This window comes from Delphinus delphis, chromosome 12, assembly GCF_949987515.2.
Source record: "Delphinus delphis chromosome 12, mDelDel1.2, whole genome shotgun sequence".
NCBI classification, from domain to species: Eukaryota; Metazoa; Chordata; class Mammalia; order Artiodactyla; family Delphinidae; genus Delphinus; species Delphinus delphis.
In genome coordinates this window covers 64,829,148-64,846,682 of record NC_082694.2, presented here as the reverse complement: position 1 = coordinate 64,846,682, position 17,535 = coordinate 64,829,148, and the positions used below count along the sequence as shown (strand labels likewise).

Below are 17,535 nucleotides of genomic sequence, written 5' to 3'. Positions count from 1 at the left end.
GACTTCAAAGAAGGAGGGGTGCTACTTGGCAGGAAAGCAGTGAATGTTGGGTTAAGACAGAGATGCTGACAAGAGGGAGGGTTCACAGAAGACAAGCTTAACCTACTGTATACAAACACAGACAAACATACAAACACACACTTTACCATATATATACTACATAGCTATTCAGTCAGACTACAGAGCTTCAGCTCTGGGAATCCTTCCTAGGGCCTCCCAATCTGACAGCCTTCCCCTGACATGGAAGTCTCTCCCAAGCCCTTCCACTTCCCTTCCAAGTCCTGACACTAGTAGAAACTATTAGAAAATTTCAAGAAAAACAAATAATATCTAATATTTCCACAGTAACTAGCCGGGTTTAATTATAGCTTAAACTGCTAATGTTTACAATACCTGGTAGCTGTTGAGTCTCTAGGTTGTGAATACTTAAGGTGTGCAGGTTTGTCACAGATGTGATATGCCGCTCGTCTTCTAAGGTGAGGGGACTGGCTTCCACTATGATGGAGTGAATGTCCTTAAAGGTGCTGAGGACCGAACTGAGGCTTCCAGCCATGCCGGCACATCTCTTAATGTACAACCTGAGGCTTTTAGCAGAGCTGAATATTTTCCCTAGGTATGTGATATCTTGCTTATTCAACTTGCAGAAATCCCGGAGTGTAACCTCCAATGTCTTGAATTCCTGCTTCCAGTTGAAGAACAAAGACACAGCCCTGCTGGGAATGTAGGTTCCTGAGGACTCTTGCATGTGGACCCTGCTTGCATCTTCTGTGGTCTTATCCTGAGAAGCCACAGCTCCCCCGTACAGGTCTAGTTTAACAAAGTCCAGAGCACTTGCACAATTAGGCAAGTTTTCAAAGAAGTCAAATAAGTAATCAGGGATGTTCTCTGAGTTGATATGTAGGCTTTTACCATGAAAGAAAGCTTCAAATTCTTCTCTCAGGTTTGATGTGGATATACTCTCACAGAATAAATTGATGCCACACTCTGTAAAGGAGTTGATGTTTATGGCTTTCAGAATTTCTTGCACAGTGGTGCTTTTCACATTTTGCATAGATTCCTGCCTCCAGAGAGGCCTCTTGGTGACTAAAAGCCCACCGAGGCTGCCATGTTGATACACTGATGCCAGGTGTTTCAGAACAGTCCGGGTGGCTTCGGCAGATGACCCACACGTATACAGGAGCAGGTTGCTGTACTTGGTTGTAATGTCTGAAATGGAAACCATTTTCTGCAAGTGACCATTCCCCTTGGTCACCTCTGCTGGCTCTTCAGACGTCAATAAACTGCTGAGTCTGCGTCCTGCTGTGTACTCCTGGAATGATTTATGAAAGAACTTATACTTCGGCTTGAACCGTTGAGCTGTGTATTTACAGAGGAGTCCCGTTGTCAACAGAACATCCTCGTTCACACTGGACAAGTCATCCGGTTCAAAATCAAACCTGTGGGAGAACACGCCCTCCAGAGCTAGGTCTCCACAGTGGTCCAGGCTCCGAGTGACCTCACTTGGAGCCACCCCTTTACGTTTGTGCTTGTTTTTATTTACTAGCAGATCGTAGAAAGCACAGAACAGTGTGGTTTGTGTGTTAGAGTGGAACTCACTTTTCCCCATCTGGATTGCACAAGTGATGACCACAAAGAGAGGGGTCTTCATCAGATTCCTCAAGCACCTGGATTTCTGAATTTGGAGCAACAAGCCTTCAGCGAGCTCCTTTATCAGCACTTCCCGGATGAGAGCCTGGGCACTGTCCTCGGTCATGTCCCCCACCTCGGCAATCAGTGCACCAAACTGCCTGATGTACCTCAGGCACTCCGTGGTGGTGGTGACGATGACCATATTCTTGAAGCGGTGGTTTTCCTTTATTAGGGCTTCGATTTCTGGGCAGTTCTGGGCCTTGAATTCATTGTAGCCATCAAGGAGAAAAAGAACCCTCTGCCGTAGCTTCAGTAGCATGGCCATGAAAGTCTGCTTCCTGATTGTGTCAGGTATATCCAAGAGTTGGTCACACAGGGTTTTGAAGAGTCCACCCTGGGCCCTGCTCAGACGGAGAAATAAAACTAATTTGAATTTGGTCAGAGCCTGGCACTCTCCAGAGGCCCAGAGCATGGCAATTCGCTGCAGCAAAGTGGACTTCCCTTTGCCCGGTTCCCCTTCGATGATGCAGGGGCTCTGAAGAGTGTCCAGCAGGCCACTCAGGGTCAGCTGCTCCAGACGGTGATGGTGTTGGTCCTTCCTCCATAGAACCGGTTCTGTGAAGGTGCTTTTCAAATTAAAAATAATGTCAATATCTTCACCCAGTGGATAGTAGTTCAGAAAAGATGGGGTATGGTATAAGTCCTTTAAATCCTGAGCCAAACCATCTAAGTCTTCTTCTGACATCTGATAAAAAAGACCTGTTAGAGAAGAGGTGAAATTGAAGAGGATCCAATTCTGTGTCTCCCCAGAACCTAGAGTTCAGGAGGAGGAAGGAGGAGTGAGGCTGAGAATCTTCCCTTGGTGACTTTCTTTTCCTTCCCCAGTTCTGAGCTGGCAGAAAGGGTTCCAAATATTTACTCCTGCTTTTCCCTGTTACCCTTTACCCTACTTGCCCTTTTGCCTTGTGTTTCTTCCTTTCCACCACCAAATTTTGTAGCAGCTGATTGGAAAGGAGAGGAGCCAGAGTTTGGGTTAAGGAAAGTGCATGAGAATAGTGGGGATATGGTTGAGAATGATGGTCAGGGGTAACTTTCAGCCAATCAAGCCTTAACCTTGATTAAAATCTGTCAGGAAAGAATTGACTAATTTAAAGAAAGAAAAACTAAATTAATATTTCATGAAAAGCAGAATCATGCTTCTTTAGTCAGTCAGGCTCTCTTTACCATGGTGCTTGGATTACAAAGTAGGTAGTCTGGGGGCCACTTGTCCACAGATGGTCCTCATCAGACTAAGGAATGTTGACAACTACTACTGCCTACTGCCTTGGCTTCTTAAGTGCCTTCACTGTCCAGTTTGATTCTGAAGTCAGCCTGTGCTAAATCATTTATTCCCTTACCCTGGAGTTACTTATTTGGCTTCACCATCAAGTGACCTAGTGGGAGTTTTTTGTTTTGTTTTGTTTTCCTGAGAGTGTCTGAGCTTTTCCTCAGACATAACCAAAGCCCAATGCCCAGTGATATGAGAGCATTGGAGGGAGGAGAGCAGAGGTTCTGTCATGGGGATTATGGATCTTCTTCATGATTTATTCTATTTGTAGAACAGCTAAAAGAAAACTAATACTTACTAAGTCCATGCAAGTCCTGAAACAGAGGATAGTTCCACTTTTCAAGGGATTTAAGGAACAGGTTACAGGCTTCTGAACCCTTCTTCAAAATCATGTGAATGATCCCTCTCGCAGCATCCTGCTCGACCTTCTCACAGCAAATGATGTTTACTTCATTGTCATTCAGAACATTCCATACAAATAGCTCATCCAAAATTTGCTTTATAACAGTCATTCCCATCCTTTGAATGAGAATTTGACTGTTCTCCTTTATGAAATCCACTGAGGGGATGGGGGAGAAATATACATATTTATTCATTTATACAAAATGTGCATATCAGCATTATGTTGCCAGGGCATTAGGTTCATGCTTTTTTTTTTCCCCTTTGGACCTATCTTGAGTTATGGAGATGCCAAATGCTTGAATTCCAGGCCCTCAAGAAAAGCTGTAAAGACCCTCATTCCTGACCCCAGAGTCCTTGGTGAGCAAGACGTTTTTTCTTTGATAACAAAGTAAAGTGAGCAATCTTGTCCTTGATATAAAAGCATCCGCACTAAGGTAATAGGGGTAAGACGATGCGCTTTCAAGTAGGGAGACTGGCATACGATCTGCCATTACCATCTGTGTAACCTTGGCAAGTTGCTAAACCTCTTTGAGCCTATTTCAATGCTGTGCTGATAAATGTTGAACACACTGCCTCTCTGGGGGTAAAGGCCTGAATTCATAACACGTACCAATCTGCATGTTATAAATATTCCCACTGAGGCCAAATTCAAGCTAACAATGTATGTCAACTGGCTAACAAAAATCATAAAAATTAACAGTGAGTTCTCACAAAACAGTAAGAACCAGCTGTAGTACACCACTGGTTCCTTGTCTGTACAATGGAGTTGAGAACAGTATTTTACTTATGAAGTTGTAATGAGAACTCGTGTATAGTATTTCATACAAAGTAATAGCTCAATAAATGTTAGCTACTATTTTTAGCCATTATTCTGCTGTCAACACTCAAAGGAGTAGCACATTTTATCTCCCATAGAATTTGGTATTTTCTGAAGAGTATCACTGCAAAATAGTCGTCTGTATTCAGTTTAAGCTCTCTCACCTCTCACAGTGAGGTTCCCTGAAGAAGCTGTCTCGTTTCTGTGTCTGCCTTGCCAAGATCTAACTCTCCCAGGCAGTCCATGCCAGCTCGGAGAAGTGCCTCCCTGGTGTTGTACTCTCAGACACTGTCTGCACTACTTTTCCTCTTGGGCTAGGCTGCTCCTGGTTTTCAAATCTTTCTTGACTCATCCAAGTGGATACCTCCTCCCGAAGACCCTGAGGCATCTCTGGTCTGAATTACACCATCAGGCACTCAGACCCCCAGGATCGTACCCCAGATCCCCTTTCTCTCTGTCCCATGCAGATCTCTACTGCTAACCTCAGCTGGAATGTTACCACATCCCTGTCTACGTGGCCGGTCAGCAAGTCTCTCTCTCGCCCTCTGGGGTCTCATCTGTTTTCTAGGCTTCTACATCCTCCCTATGGAGACAACCTCTAAGTCTGATTCTAGTCACTTAGAAAGGCCTAGAGACCACCGCAAGATCACAGGACTAGCCTTTTGGAGGTGACATTTCTTCAGCTGTAAAATTAAGATATTGATACTTTAATTCTTTAAAAGGCTCATGAAAAAGACTGAATAAAGTCACATAAGGCACAGACATAAAAATATTTTAAAATTTGAAAAGTGTGCTGCTATGTAACTGTAAGATGTTCTTATTACTAGCCATGGTATCTCCCTGAGTGTGGACTACCATACTCCTCTCTTATCAAGTAGTTAAGTGAAAACCATGCTGCTTATTCATTCATCCAGTATTCATTCTTAGCAGAATATCTCTGTTTAGACTAGTGCTGTACAGTAGAATTTTCTGAGATGATAAACATGTTCTATATTTGCTCTGTCCAGTAGTGGAGCCATTAGTCACGTGTGGCTATTGAGCACTTGAAATGTGGCTAGCGTGACTGTGAGACTGAATTTTACATTTTATTTAGTTTTTGTTTATTTAAATTACGTGCGACTGAATTTTAAATTTTATTTAGTCTTTGTTTATTTAAATTTGCATTAAATAGACACATATAGCTACTTACTAGTAACTACATTGGATAGCATAGTCTACACCCAGTCATCAAAGCGGAAAGAGTTATATTTTGGTCGCCACTTAGATCTACTCCGTGTTTCTTCACAATGATCTTGACAGATCTCTCTGCTTTCTGACCAGGAGGGTAAGCCCGAGTATGTGATGGCAGGAGACCAATATTTTTTCCTTTTCAACCATAAAAACCAGAGAGTTTAATGAAAAGCAAGCTTGTATAAAAGAACATTCATGTTCAATAGGCAAAAAAATTAGACATATCATTGAAGAAATTAGGGGCAACAAATTGCACTAAGGGGAAAAATGCTTTCAGGTAATATAGGAAATATAAATGTACTTTTGATTCTTGAATAAAATCTTAATGTATTACAATATTCTCAGCATATAAGAAAATTCCAACAGGAGATAATTTCTAGTGGAACAGAGCTGAACTTTCCTTCTTCTGAAGGGACTCAGATTTGAATTGCTGACTTGATAAAAAGATAGATCATGTAATATTCTTCCTGAGTGCATCTTCAGGACTGACAAAGAGATCAGAAAGAATAGCGTCTTTATTCAATTACTGTTACAAATAGGAGATGTGTTCTGGAAACACCCACAGAAATAAAAACACAATTAACATAATGAGATGTCATTTTGCACCTACCAATTATTTATATTTTATTTGTGTTATCATTTTTCACATAAATATTGTTTATTGTCTATTTTACCCTTATTCCACCTTCTCCCTGTACCCTCCATTCCTGAATTACACTCGCAAATATACACCATATTGTAAGCACTGTGAGAACAAAAAGCATGCTTTGTTTTGATATTATACCCCCAGGGCCTAGAACTGTGGTTAATTAATTAACATTTGTTGAATAAATGAATTTGGTACAGATTAAAATGAAAAACCTCACCATGATGAAAAAGTTGTGAGAAAGCATTTACCATTAGAACTATTGGATAGTGCTGCAGTGAACATTGGGGTGATATATGTATACGTATAACTGATTTACCTTGCCGTACAGCAGAAACCAACACGACATTGCAAATCAGTTACACTCCAATAAAAATTTTTTAAAAATAAAGTGTTTGGAATAGTAAAAAACAAAAACAAACAAACAAAAAACCTATTGGATAGTTTGGGCTTATATTCTTAGTCATCTAGGATCACATTCTTGCAAGAGTTAAACAGCAGCCCAGACCTTGAACATGGTACCTTTTATTTAATGTTCCTTAAGCAAATCAATATCCCCCAAATTTGTATATTATTTCAGATTTTCCTGAGGTTTTAGGACAATGTATGTGTTTTATCTCACATAAGTCCCAAATTATTTAGAACTGAGTACTAATAGCAAAACCTTTCAAAGTGTGTGGCAATGTACCAGGAAACAGGAAATTCCCAGAAGCCATCTTTCAAACCCAGGATCTAGCCTCCCATGATGTCAGGGGACCAATATTTTAAAACAATCACTCTCTGTGAAAGTCCTAGCTTATCTGTGGTTCTGCCATTTAACACGGGCCACCATGTTTATAACTGAATTCTCAGAACCACAGAAAAATATTTGATGGGCATTCCATATATCAATATAACTGATCAGAGAAAGGCATGAATTGATTTTCTGCTCACTATCACCCGTATTTGGAAACACACTCTACAATCACGCAGATTTGATTTCTAGTATACTTACTTGTTCTGAATAAAAGCTTTCCAGCTTTCTATATCTCAATAGACAATATTAGTTCCAAATGGAGAAGTCAAAGATGACTCCAATACTGTCCTCTTCTTTCTGTAAAACGGCTACTCATTCTGTAAAACTAACAAAACAGAAACAATCAAGACAGCAACCATTGTCACTTTTGTATTTTTTTTCCACACCAAAAAGGACGCACTATACATAATGTTTGACATGTTTTTTTTTCATTTAGTATATTTTGAGACATTTCTATATCAGTTAAGTAGTAAACTGCCTCATTTTAAAAATCAATTTCATTGACGTAAAATTTACATGCAATAAAATACAAGGAGCTTTGACAAATGTACACACCCAAGTCAGTAATACCCCAGTCAAGATTTAGAATATGCCCATCACTGCAGAAAGTTCCCTTGTGCCCCTTTATAATTCATTCCTCCTAGTCTCCATCAAAGCAACCACTGATCGGATTTCTTTAACTATAAATTACTTTTGCCTGTTCTAGAAATTCATGTAAATGGACAAATGTAGGGGGTACTCTTGTGTCTGGCTCCTTTCACTTAGTATCATGCTATTGAGATTCTCCTTGCTGTTTTCAGGAATTGGTAGTTCAGTCGTTTTTAATGGCTAAGCAGTATTCCATTGTAGGAACAGATCAATTTACCTATTAATTCTGTTGATGGACCTTTGGTTTGTGTCCAGTTTTTGGCTATCATGAATGAAGCTTCTATCAACATTCCTTTGTGGACATACGTTTTCATTTCTATTGGGTGAGAATCTAGAAGTGGAATTTCTAGGTCATATGGTGAGTGTATGTTAATTTTATAGATGGTGCCAAACTGTTTTTTAAAGTGGTCATACCATTTTACATGCTTACCAGCAGATAAAATCAACAGTTCCAGTGGTTCCAAATCCTCAGCAGCACTTGGCATTATCCGTCTTTTTAATTTTAGCCATTCTAATGAATGGGTAGTGTTATCTCATTTTGTAATATTAATTTTCATTTCTTGATGACTAATGATGTTGAGCATCTTTTCATGTACTTTATTGTTCATTCATAAACTTTTTGTGAAGTATCTGTACAAATCTTTTGCCCATTTTACAAATTGGGTTGTCTTTTTATTATTGACTTTCAAGAGTTCTTCATAGATTCTGAATACAATTTTTTTGTCAAATACATGTATTATAAATATTTTTTACTCATCTGTGGTTGTTTTGATTGTGCCTAGGATTTAATTTACAGAGATAACTGAGTGACAAAATGAAGACGTCAATGCCAATGAAAAATGTTTTATTACTTATGATTCGCAAGAGAAGGAGGGCCTGCTGTGCCACACAGGACCACATGGGGCCTCATGGGGAAGCACCAGAGTTGATCAGGAGGCAGAAGGAGCAAAGGAGAAAGCTTAGCCCAGAGCCTCTATAACAGTTTTCACAGGAAGAAACAGGTGATGCAGGGTAGGCAAGTTCAGCAAGTTTAGGATTGGATAGTTTGAATAATTTCAGTAGACTCTGGACTATAAGGGTGGCCTGGGAGTGATTTAGGGCAGGGGAAATATTGGCTTGATGTGTGAGAGTTTGATAAAGTTGGTGGTTGAAGATACGGTCTTTGGATTCATTTGTTTGCATATGAAAGGCACACTCACAGGCAAGTTTTTTGCTATCCCTAGGAATTAGCTAGCCCTGGTATGGGCAGCCTCTTTTGGCCAGCAAAGCCCCCAAGATATCAAAGCATCATAAAATATAGAAAATAAAAAACATGATTAATACAATGGTTTGCCTTTTGTTCTTTGTGTCTTTTGAAAAGCAAAACATTTTTATTTTTATGAAGCTCAACTTATTAATTTTTTCTTCTTTATGCTATTTGATTCATGCTATTTGTTCATGCTATTTGTGTCCTCTTGACAAAATCATTGTTACCCTGAGCCACAAAGATTTTCATCTAAGTTTTCTTTTAGAGGTTTTATAATTTTAGCTTTTACATTTAGGTCATTGATCCATTTTGAGATAATTTTTTGTTTATGATATGAGATAAGGAGTTGAGGTTCACTCTTTTTCCACAGGGATGTACAGTTTTTCCATCATGATTGGTTGAAAATATCTTTTACCCACTGAACTTGTGAGCATATTTCTGGACTCTATTCTGTTCCACTGATTTATGCCTGTCCTTATGCCAATATCACACTGTCTTGATTACCGTATCCTTATAATAAGCCTTGAAATCGGGTAGTGTAAATCCTTCAGTTTTGTTCTTTTTGAGAATTGTTTGCATTCCTATATAAATTTTATTTTATTTTTATTTAACTTAATTTAATTTTATTTATTTTTGGCCACACCACACAGCTTGTGGGATTTCAGTTCCCTGACCAGGGATTGAACCCAGGCCCTCAGCAGTGAAAGCACAGAGTTCTAACCACTGGACCGCCAGGACATTCCCTTTATTTAATTTTATTTATTTATTTTTTAGCATGACGTATTAGGGCAGTTTATTACACAGCAAAAGCAACCAGGACAATGAGCAACAGGAAGTGGTGGCAAACATTAATATTGATGCAGCTTCTAAATCACAGAAACCCTAGAATTGAACCTCCTGCTTTCTGAGGTATGAATGCCACGGAGTGTCACAGTTCAACCCTTCTGCCTACATTTAGAGTTCTCTCTCCTCAGAGCCTGGTGTGTTTCAATTCTCTGCTAGGTTTCCTGTCTAACTTCTAGATCAAGAAAGTTTGAATGAACTTTAGATAAACACTTAAAATTATTTCCTGGAAGTTCACCAGACCGAACATGTGAATCCTCCCCAGTCTGCACAATTGAAAACACGTTATATAATTTCTGCTTCTCAGGGCAGTAGGGCTGTGCAAGACGCAGAACACTGGGACTGCTGCCTGTCCTCTGGAATCACATTTTATTTATTTTTTAAATATTTTAATTTTATTGGAGTATAGTTGATTTACAATGTTGTATTAGTTTCAGGTGTACAGCTAAGTGATTTAGTTATACATGTACATATGTTCATTCTTTTTTAGATTCTTTTCTCTTATAGCTTATCACAGAATACTAAGTAGAGCTCCCTGTGCTGCTATACAGTGGGTCCTTGTTGGTTATCTGTCTTATACATAGTAGTGTGTGTGTGTACATCCCGTGCTCCTGGTTTATCCTTCTCCTACAATGTTTCCCCTTTGGTAACCATAAGTTTGTTTCTGATATCTGTAAGTCAGTTTCTGTTTTGTAAATAAGTTCATCTGTATCTTTTTTTTAAAAATTAGAGAACGGACATGTGGACACGGCAGGGAAAGGGGAGGGTGGGACGAATTGGGAGATTAGGATTGACATATATACACTACCATGTGTAAAATAGATAGCTAGCAGGAACATTCTATAAAGCACAGGAAGCTCAACTCGGTGCTCTGTGACTTCCTAGATGGGTGTGATGGGGGTGGGGAGGGAGGTCCACGAGGGAGGGGATATAGGTATACATATAGCTGATTCACTTCATTGTACAGCAGAAACTAACACAACATTGTAAAGCAATTATACTCCAATAAAAAAAATTAGATTCCATATATGAGTGATATCATACGATGTTTGTCTTTCTCTGTCTGACTTACTTCATTTACTATGATAATCTCTAGATCCATCCATGTTGCTGTAAATGGCATTATTTCATTCTTTTTTATGGTAGGGTAATATTCCATTGTATATAAGTACCACATCTTCTTTATCCATTCCTCTGTCGATGGACATTTACATATAAATTTTAAAATTAGTTTATTAAATTCTGTTTTTAAAAGAAGATTTTTTGACTTCTGCTTTCTGGCTGGGCACGTAAGGAAGTCATTACTCCATCCTAATGTCAAGTTAAAAGCTGAATAAACTGAACATGAACAACTCTTCTTAGAGCTATCAGAGAATTGAGGTCACAGAGCAAACTGCTACTGCAAAATTGAAGACGCAGTCAGGCAGACACAGAATTGCAAACTTACTGGAGCAGAAACCCAGGAGGAGCAGACACTCATGAGCAGAAACCTCAGAGGATCTCATAACCAGGTAGGAAACCCTAAACTGTAATTGATGAATTTCTAGAGGATCAGTGTGGACAAGTCTGTGAGTTAAAAACTCCAAGAGCGTCCAGTTTAGCAAAGTCCCCATGCTTTTGTGAGTTTTACCTCCAGGAGCCCTACCAGGTTCTCATAGTGTAGATCAGAGAAAAATCTCTTGCTTCCAGTAAAGGGAGGGGAAAAGTAGCCATTTTGAATTATGCCCAGAGCATTCTATTCTTTTTTTTTTTTTAATTTTTATTTATTTATTTATGGCTGTGTTGGGCCTTCCCTGCTGCATGCGGGCTTTCTCTAGCTGTGGCGAGCAGAAGCTACTGTTCATTGCCAGGGCATGTGGGATCTTCCCAGGCCAGGGCTTAGAACCTGTGTCCCCTGCATTGGCAGGCAGACTCCCAACCACCATGCCACCAGGGAAGCCCCCAGAGCATTCTATTCTTCCTAAAAAATCCTGCCCTCAACATCAATTATTTTACCAGAGCCTCATCTACTGAGATATTAACAGAGCTTAGCTGACCTGGGGGAAGGGAAATACCCAGCTCCAGCCTCCTCTAGGAGGAGGAATATTTTATTTATTTATTTTACTACAGAGACTTTTAAGAGCCATTACAATCAATACCAAAGAAACAAGAGCATGGACACTATTTCAAGTTCTGGAACATAATGTGAAATAGAATATTTATGAATTTCTGCTAAACCTAGCATCATGTTTAAGGCTTTCAATAAGTCTTTTTTTCTGTTGCTTCATGTGAAAAAAACTTTTTTTAACATCTTTATTGGAGTATAATTGCTTTACAATGGTGTGTTAGTTTCTGCTTTATAACAAAGTGAATCAGTTATACATATACATATGTTCCCATATCTCTTCCCTCTTGCGTCTCCCTCCCTCCCACCCTCCCTATCCCACCCATCCAGGTGGTCACAAACCACCTAGCTGATCTCCCTGTGCTATGCAGTTGCTTCCCACTAGTTATCTATTTTACGTTTGGTAGTGTATATATATGTCCATGCCACTCTCACTTTGTCACAGCTTACCCTTCCCCCTCCCCATATCCTCAAGTCCATTCTCTAGTAGGTCTGTGTCTCTATTCCCGTCTTACCCCTAGATTCTTCATGACCTTTTTTTTTTCTTAGATTCCATATATATGTGTTAGCATAAGGTATTTGTTTTTCTCTTTCTGACTTACTTCACTCTGTATGACAGACTCTAGGTCCATCCACCTCGCTACAAATAACTCAATTTCATTTCTTTTTATGGCTGAATAGTATTCCATTCAACCTAAGTGAAAAAAAAGTGAAAAAAACTTTTTGAAATTAAAATTTTTAAGAAGTGTTCTTCATTTAACTATGATCAAAGATATATTAACAATTCTGGCAAGACTCCATTGAACACAAATACACAAAATGATCAATTTGCTAAAGTCATTGACAAAGGTACAGAAGGTAAGGCTTGAGAAGGGATTTTATTATTCATTACTATCCTGGACTGATATGTCGATATAGGTTTTTCCTTTTTTTGTACCTCAATATTTACTCTAGTTTGTATGTTTGTATGTTTTTACTGCCATGATTACATACACAAAATTCAATAAAAGAAAATTGTCACTACTAAAACAACAACAGGATTAAAAAATGGGCAAAGAACTTGAATAGACATTTCTCCAAAGAAGATATACAAATGGCCAAAAAGCATATGAAAAGATGCTCAACATCACTAATCACTAGGGAAATGCAAATCAAAACCACAATGAGATATCACTTGAACCTATTAGAATGGCTACTGTTAAAAACAAAAACAGAAAATAACAAGTGTTGGTAAGGATATGGAGAAATTGGAAACCTTGTGCACTTTGGTAGAAAGTAAAATGGTGCAGCTGTTATGGAAAACAGTATGGTGGTTCTTCAGAAAATTAAAAATAGAATCACTGTATGATCCAGCAATTCCACTGGGTATATATCCAAAATCATGAAAGCAAGGTCTCATTGTAAGTTGTACACCCATATTCACAGCAATATTATATTATGATAGCCAAGAGACAGAAGCAACCCATGTGTTAATTGATGGATGGATGGATAAACAAAATGTGGTATAAACACAAAATGGAATATTACTGAGCCTTAAAAAGGAAGGAAATCCTCCAGCAATCCCACTCCTGAGCATATATCCAGAGAAAACGCTAATTTGAAAAGATACATGCACCCCAGTGTTCATAGCAGCACTATTTACAATAGCCAAGACATGGAAGTGAACTAAACATCCATTGACAGATGAATGGATAAAGAAGATGTGGTACATATATAAAATGGAATATTACTCAGACATAAAAAAGAATGAAATAATGCCATTTGCAGCAACATGGATGGACCTAAAGATTATCCTGTTGCAAGGAAAGGAAGGCAATCCTGTCACAAGCGGCAGTATGAATGAAACTTGAGGACATGATGCTAAGTGAAATAAACTAGTCATAAAAAGATGAAAACTGTATGCTTTAACTTAAATGAAATATCTAGAGTAGCCAAATTCATAGAAACAGAAAGTAGAATGGTAGTTGCCAAGGGCTGTGGGGAGGGGAAAATGGGTAATTGTTGCTTAACAGATACAGTTTCAATTTTGCAATACACAAAAGTTCTGGAGATTGTACAACAGTGTGAATATACATAACCGCTACTGAACTGTACACTTAAAAATGATTAAGATGGGGGAGTTTCCTGGTGGTCCAGTGGTTAAGACTCCACGCTTCCACAGCAGAGGGCACGTGTTTAGGGAACTAAGATCCTGCAAGCCATGTGGCAGAGCCAAAAAAATAAACAAATAAGTAAAATAAAATCCAATGTCTAATTTTAAAAAAATGGTTAAGATGGTAAATTTCATGTTACATGTGTTTTACCACATTAAATTAATTGTCACTGTCTGAGTTTCCTTTTTTGCCATTACTATCATTAATCTTATTGTGTGACTATTATTGAAAATTAGTTTATATGGAGGAGGGAGGTGTACAAAATGATTTGTTTAAATGTCAAATATGCTAGGTACACCCAGCTGAGATACAAATAGTCATGTTCTTAGGGCCAAACTTTTCATCACTGGACAAATAAATGAGATTAAAATGGAACTTAGATGGCTAATGGATGGGGCACCAAAGAACTGGGCCCCATTGTCTCTGTGTGAGGAGCCAGAGGATCTGAGGCTTTCAGAGATGAGAGAAGCAAGAAAAGCTGTCAAAGGAAGAAAGAGTTTCTTTGAGGGCAGTTTTTCAAACTAGTGAGCTCATTAGCAGGTCATGATATCAACTGAAGTGTGTTACAATTAGAATAATTTTAAAAATGAAATAGAATTAAAACTATCAGAATGTACTGTATTTTTTCAGGAAAGTTTCGTTACAGTTACTTGTATATCCTGGCACTGGGTAGTGATGTCTTACTTCTTATTGTGAGTTGAAGTCAGTAAAAGTTTGAAGTTCAGTGTTGTAGGAGGAATCCCATGGAGGGATTTAATTCTGCCTGTAAGAGGTGACTTTTGAATTGTTCTTAAAGGAAACCAAAGTTCACCAGGCAGTAAAGGGGAAAGGCTATTTCTTGGCAGAGGAAGCAGCATAGGAAAGGAGCCATGGGGGAAAGAGCCTGAAAACACAGATTGAGACAACTCATGAGTGTGAGCAAGGGCCTATTTTCACTCCAGGACTGAGTTCAAATTCCAGCTCTAGCCCTGACAGCCTGGGAGTCCTCAATCAAGGGATAGTGACCGGCACACAGAAAGGATAGCAGCTACTACAGTTTCTTCCCTCCCTTCCTAGACACCTCCCAGAAAAAAGGGTGGGTCTGGGAGGAATCAGTCCTCCACTGACTAGGTTAGAGTTTAAGTGAGAACAGAAAAAAGAGGAAGAAGATAGAGGAAGGGGCCAAGAAGCTTTTTATATTCACATGTAAAGAGAATAAACTAGTCCCAGAGTTAGCCATCCAGTCACTTCGTCCACTAAAATGATTAACTAAAACTTTACGTGGATCATCAGGCAGCAATCTCAGCTGATTCTGAAGATGCTAAAAATTCATATTCAGTTTGGATACTGAATAGTCTTCCTACCCACAGAGAAGTCTGTGACTAGATCAGGAAACCTACTCAGAGATAGTCAACTAGTTATTTGTTGATCTCAAGAAGAAAATCTGCCTGTAGTATGAAGCTCGGGTCATCTATTGTTACCCACTGACATAAAGAATAAGGCTCTGACCAGTTTGCTCCTCTGGACCCTGGCTATTGCTCTGAACACCCCCCAGGTCCCACCCTTAAGCAAGATGTCTAGAGAATAACTGAATTACATGGAAGAAGTCCTTTTCCTATATTTGTGCTTTGGGAAATAATATTTAGAACTAATTCTAAAAATGGATATTTTCTTCAAAATGGTTACATGAGCTCCTTAGAGAACTGAATTTACTCAGGACCCATAAACCCATGTCTATGGAGCCATTCCTACAACTTATGGATGAAATGAGAGAAAAGTTATATATAATGGGAGCAGAGAGGCAGCACACAGAAGTGGAAAATGTGTGTGAGCTTTGGCATTGCAGTCCTGAATTCAAATCCTCACTGTGCAGCTTATTAGATGGGTACCTTTACCTATCTGAGTCTTGATTTCTTTATCTGAAACACTGACATGGATAATATCCACCTCCTAGGACTGTTATGAAGATTAAACAGGAGAGCAGTTGGGACAGCGATGGTCAGTGGGCGTTATCTGTCTCCCTTTCTAGTAAAAAGGCTCTAGTCTAGAATGCTCTTAGATCTCCAATAGACTCCAGCAATCTCACATATTATTGTTACTGTTAATGTTATTGGCTGAATTGTGTTCCCCCCAAAGTCCATATTTTGAAGCCCTAACCCCCAATAGCTCAGAATGTGACTGTACCTAAAGATGGGGGCCTTTAAAGATATAATTAAGTTACATGAGGCCTTTAGGATGGGCCCTAATCCAATCTGCTTGGTGTCCTTATAAGAAGAGTAGATTTGGACACACGGAGAGAGACCCCAGAGATGCACGCCCTGAGGAGAGATCATGGGAGGACACAGTGGGCAGGCGGCCGTCTTCAAGCTAAGGAGAGCGGCCTCAGGAGAAGCCAAACCTGCCAACACTCTGACCTTGGACTTCTGGCCTCCAGAACTGTGAGGAAATAACTTTCTGTTGTTTAAGCCAACCGGTCTGTGGTATTTTGTTATGGCAGCCCGAGCAGACTAACACAATTAGTATTATAGAAGGGCGCTGAACTGTTAAGAGAACAGTGACAGGAGACGAGGTTCTATCCTAATTCTGTAGACAATTAGCTGCGTGACCTACAGCAAGTCACTTGACTTCTCTCTATATTTTCCACCTCTCTCCTCCAGGGTTGTAAGGATTAACTGAGATAAAGTCTGTAAAGACCCTATCAATAATAGGTGTCCTGTAAGCAGCGGGTCCCTTCACTGCTCTGTCCAGATATCAGGTTTCTTGTAATTCAGGGGAGTGCATGGACTGAGCAGTGCCCCTAGGGCTTTTCAGCTCTGACCTCCTGCAACTCTAATAGCAGTCTCACTAACAACAGTAGGTTTCATTTCTGTAAAGCCAAAAAGTATTTTCAAAGTCCTTTCCCTCACAGTAAACACAAATGCATCCCTCTGACTTAACATGCATTTAAACATCAATTCTGAAGAACCCCATGAAACTCCAGCAGACCAGACTCACTACCCCTAAAAGTCTCCCTGCAGGCAAGTCCAGCCAGCCAAGCAAAACTGCATTCTTCAGTGTTAAGGCTTTCATACCCACCAGACACAAACTTTAAATGAATGTAAATCCAAATTTCAACATTAGGTTCCAAAACCCACTTAAAACCCCATTCTCTCTCCCCACTGTACCTGGATGAACAATCCGGTTGCCCTCTTCTTGGTGGATCAAAAGACACTTTTAAAATAAGTTTCTTTTCATTTGCTTTCTGTTTCACAGCAAAGCCTGGTGTTCCTGTAGATCTGAAGTCTCATTCTGTGGCAGGGGATTGTAAGAAAACGGCAAACACTGACAAGTTCCTCTTTTCTTTTTTTTTTTTCAAAGCATCGTAAGAATGGTTTGGACACAGCTCAAACTGTGTTCAAAAGGGATCAAAAAGGGAAGATGAGTGTAAGTACAAGTAGCTGGAGAAAGAAGTGAAATGAGCTTAAAGATGCAAAAGCTGGAAATTCACAACAAGAAAGGAATTACTCATTTGTTCCCTGTTTATTCACAACATATGAATCCTACTGCTGTTAGTTTATTATTCTATAGCTTAAAATGAAAACAAAGTGTTTTGAACACTTAGTGTGCGTTAATTTTTGTCATTAACTGAGAGAGAAAGAGAAAGAAATGAAATAAACTGGTTTGGTTAGTTAAAGTTTATTGCAAAGCAGCCAAAGTCATGCTTATCATCTGTACC

The 17,535-nt window shown here is 39.3% G+C and overlaps 2 protein-coding genes across 2 annotated transcripts in view; one reads left to right on the top strand and one right to left on the bottom strand.

The window, feature by feature from the left end:
• The window catches only part of SLC30A6 (solute carrier family 30 member 6), a 66,621-nt gene extending 65,870 nt beyond the window's left edge, over positions 1-751 (top strand). The window contains exon 17 of the transcript XR_009521470.1: positions 645-751. The gene's annotated coding sequence lies outside the window, so the exon portion shown is untranslated. The remainder of the gene's footprint in view (positions 1-644) is intronic.
• The window catches only part of NLRC4 (NLR family CARD domain containing 4), a 31,504-nt gene extending 26,941 nt beyond the window's left edge, over positions 1-4,563 (bottom strand). Inside the window, exons 1-3 of the mRNA XM_060026321.1 lie at positions 4,404-4,563; positions 3,255-3,515; positions 394-2,388 (exon numbers count right to left, since the gene is read on the bottom strand). Of these exons, the coding sequence (XP_059882304.1) occupies positions 394-2,388; positions 3,255-3,515; positions 4,404-4,563 (2,416 nt within the window). The remainder of the gene's footprint in view (positions 1-393; positions 2,389-3,254; positions 3,516-4,403) is intronic.
• Positions 4,564-17,535: the final 12,972 nt, after the last annotated feature.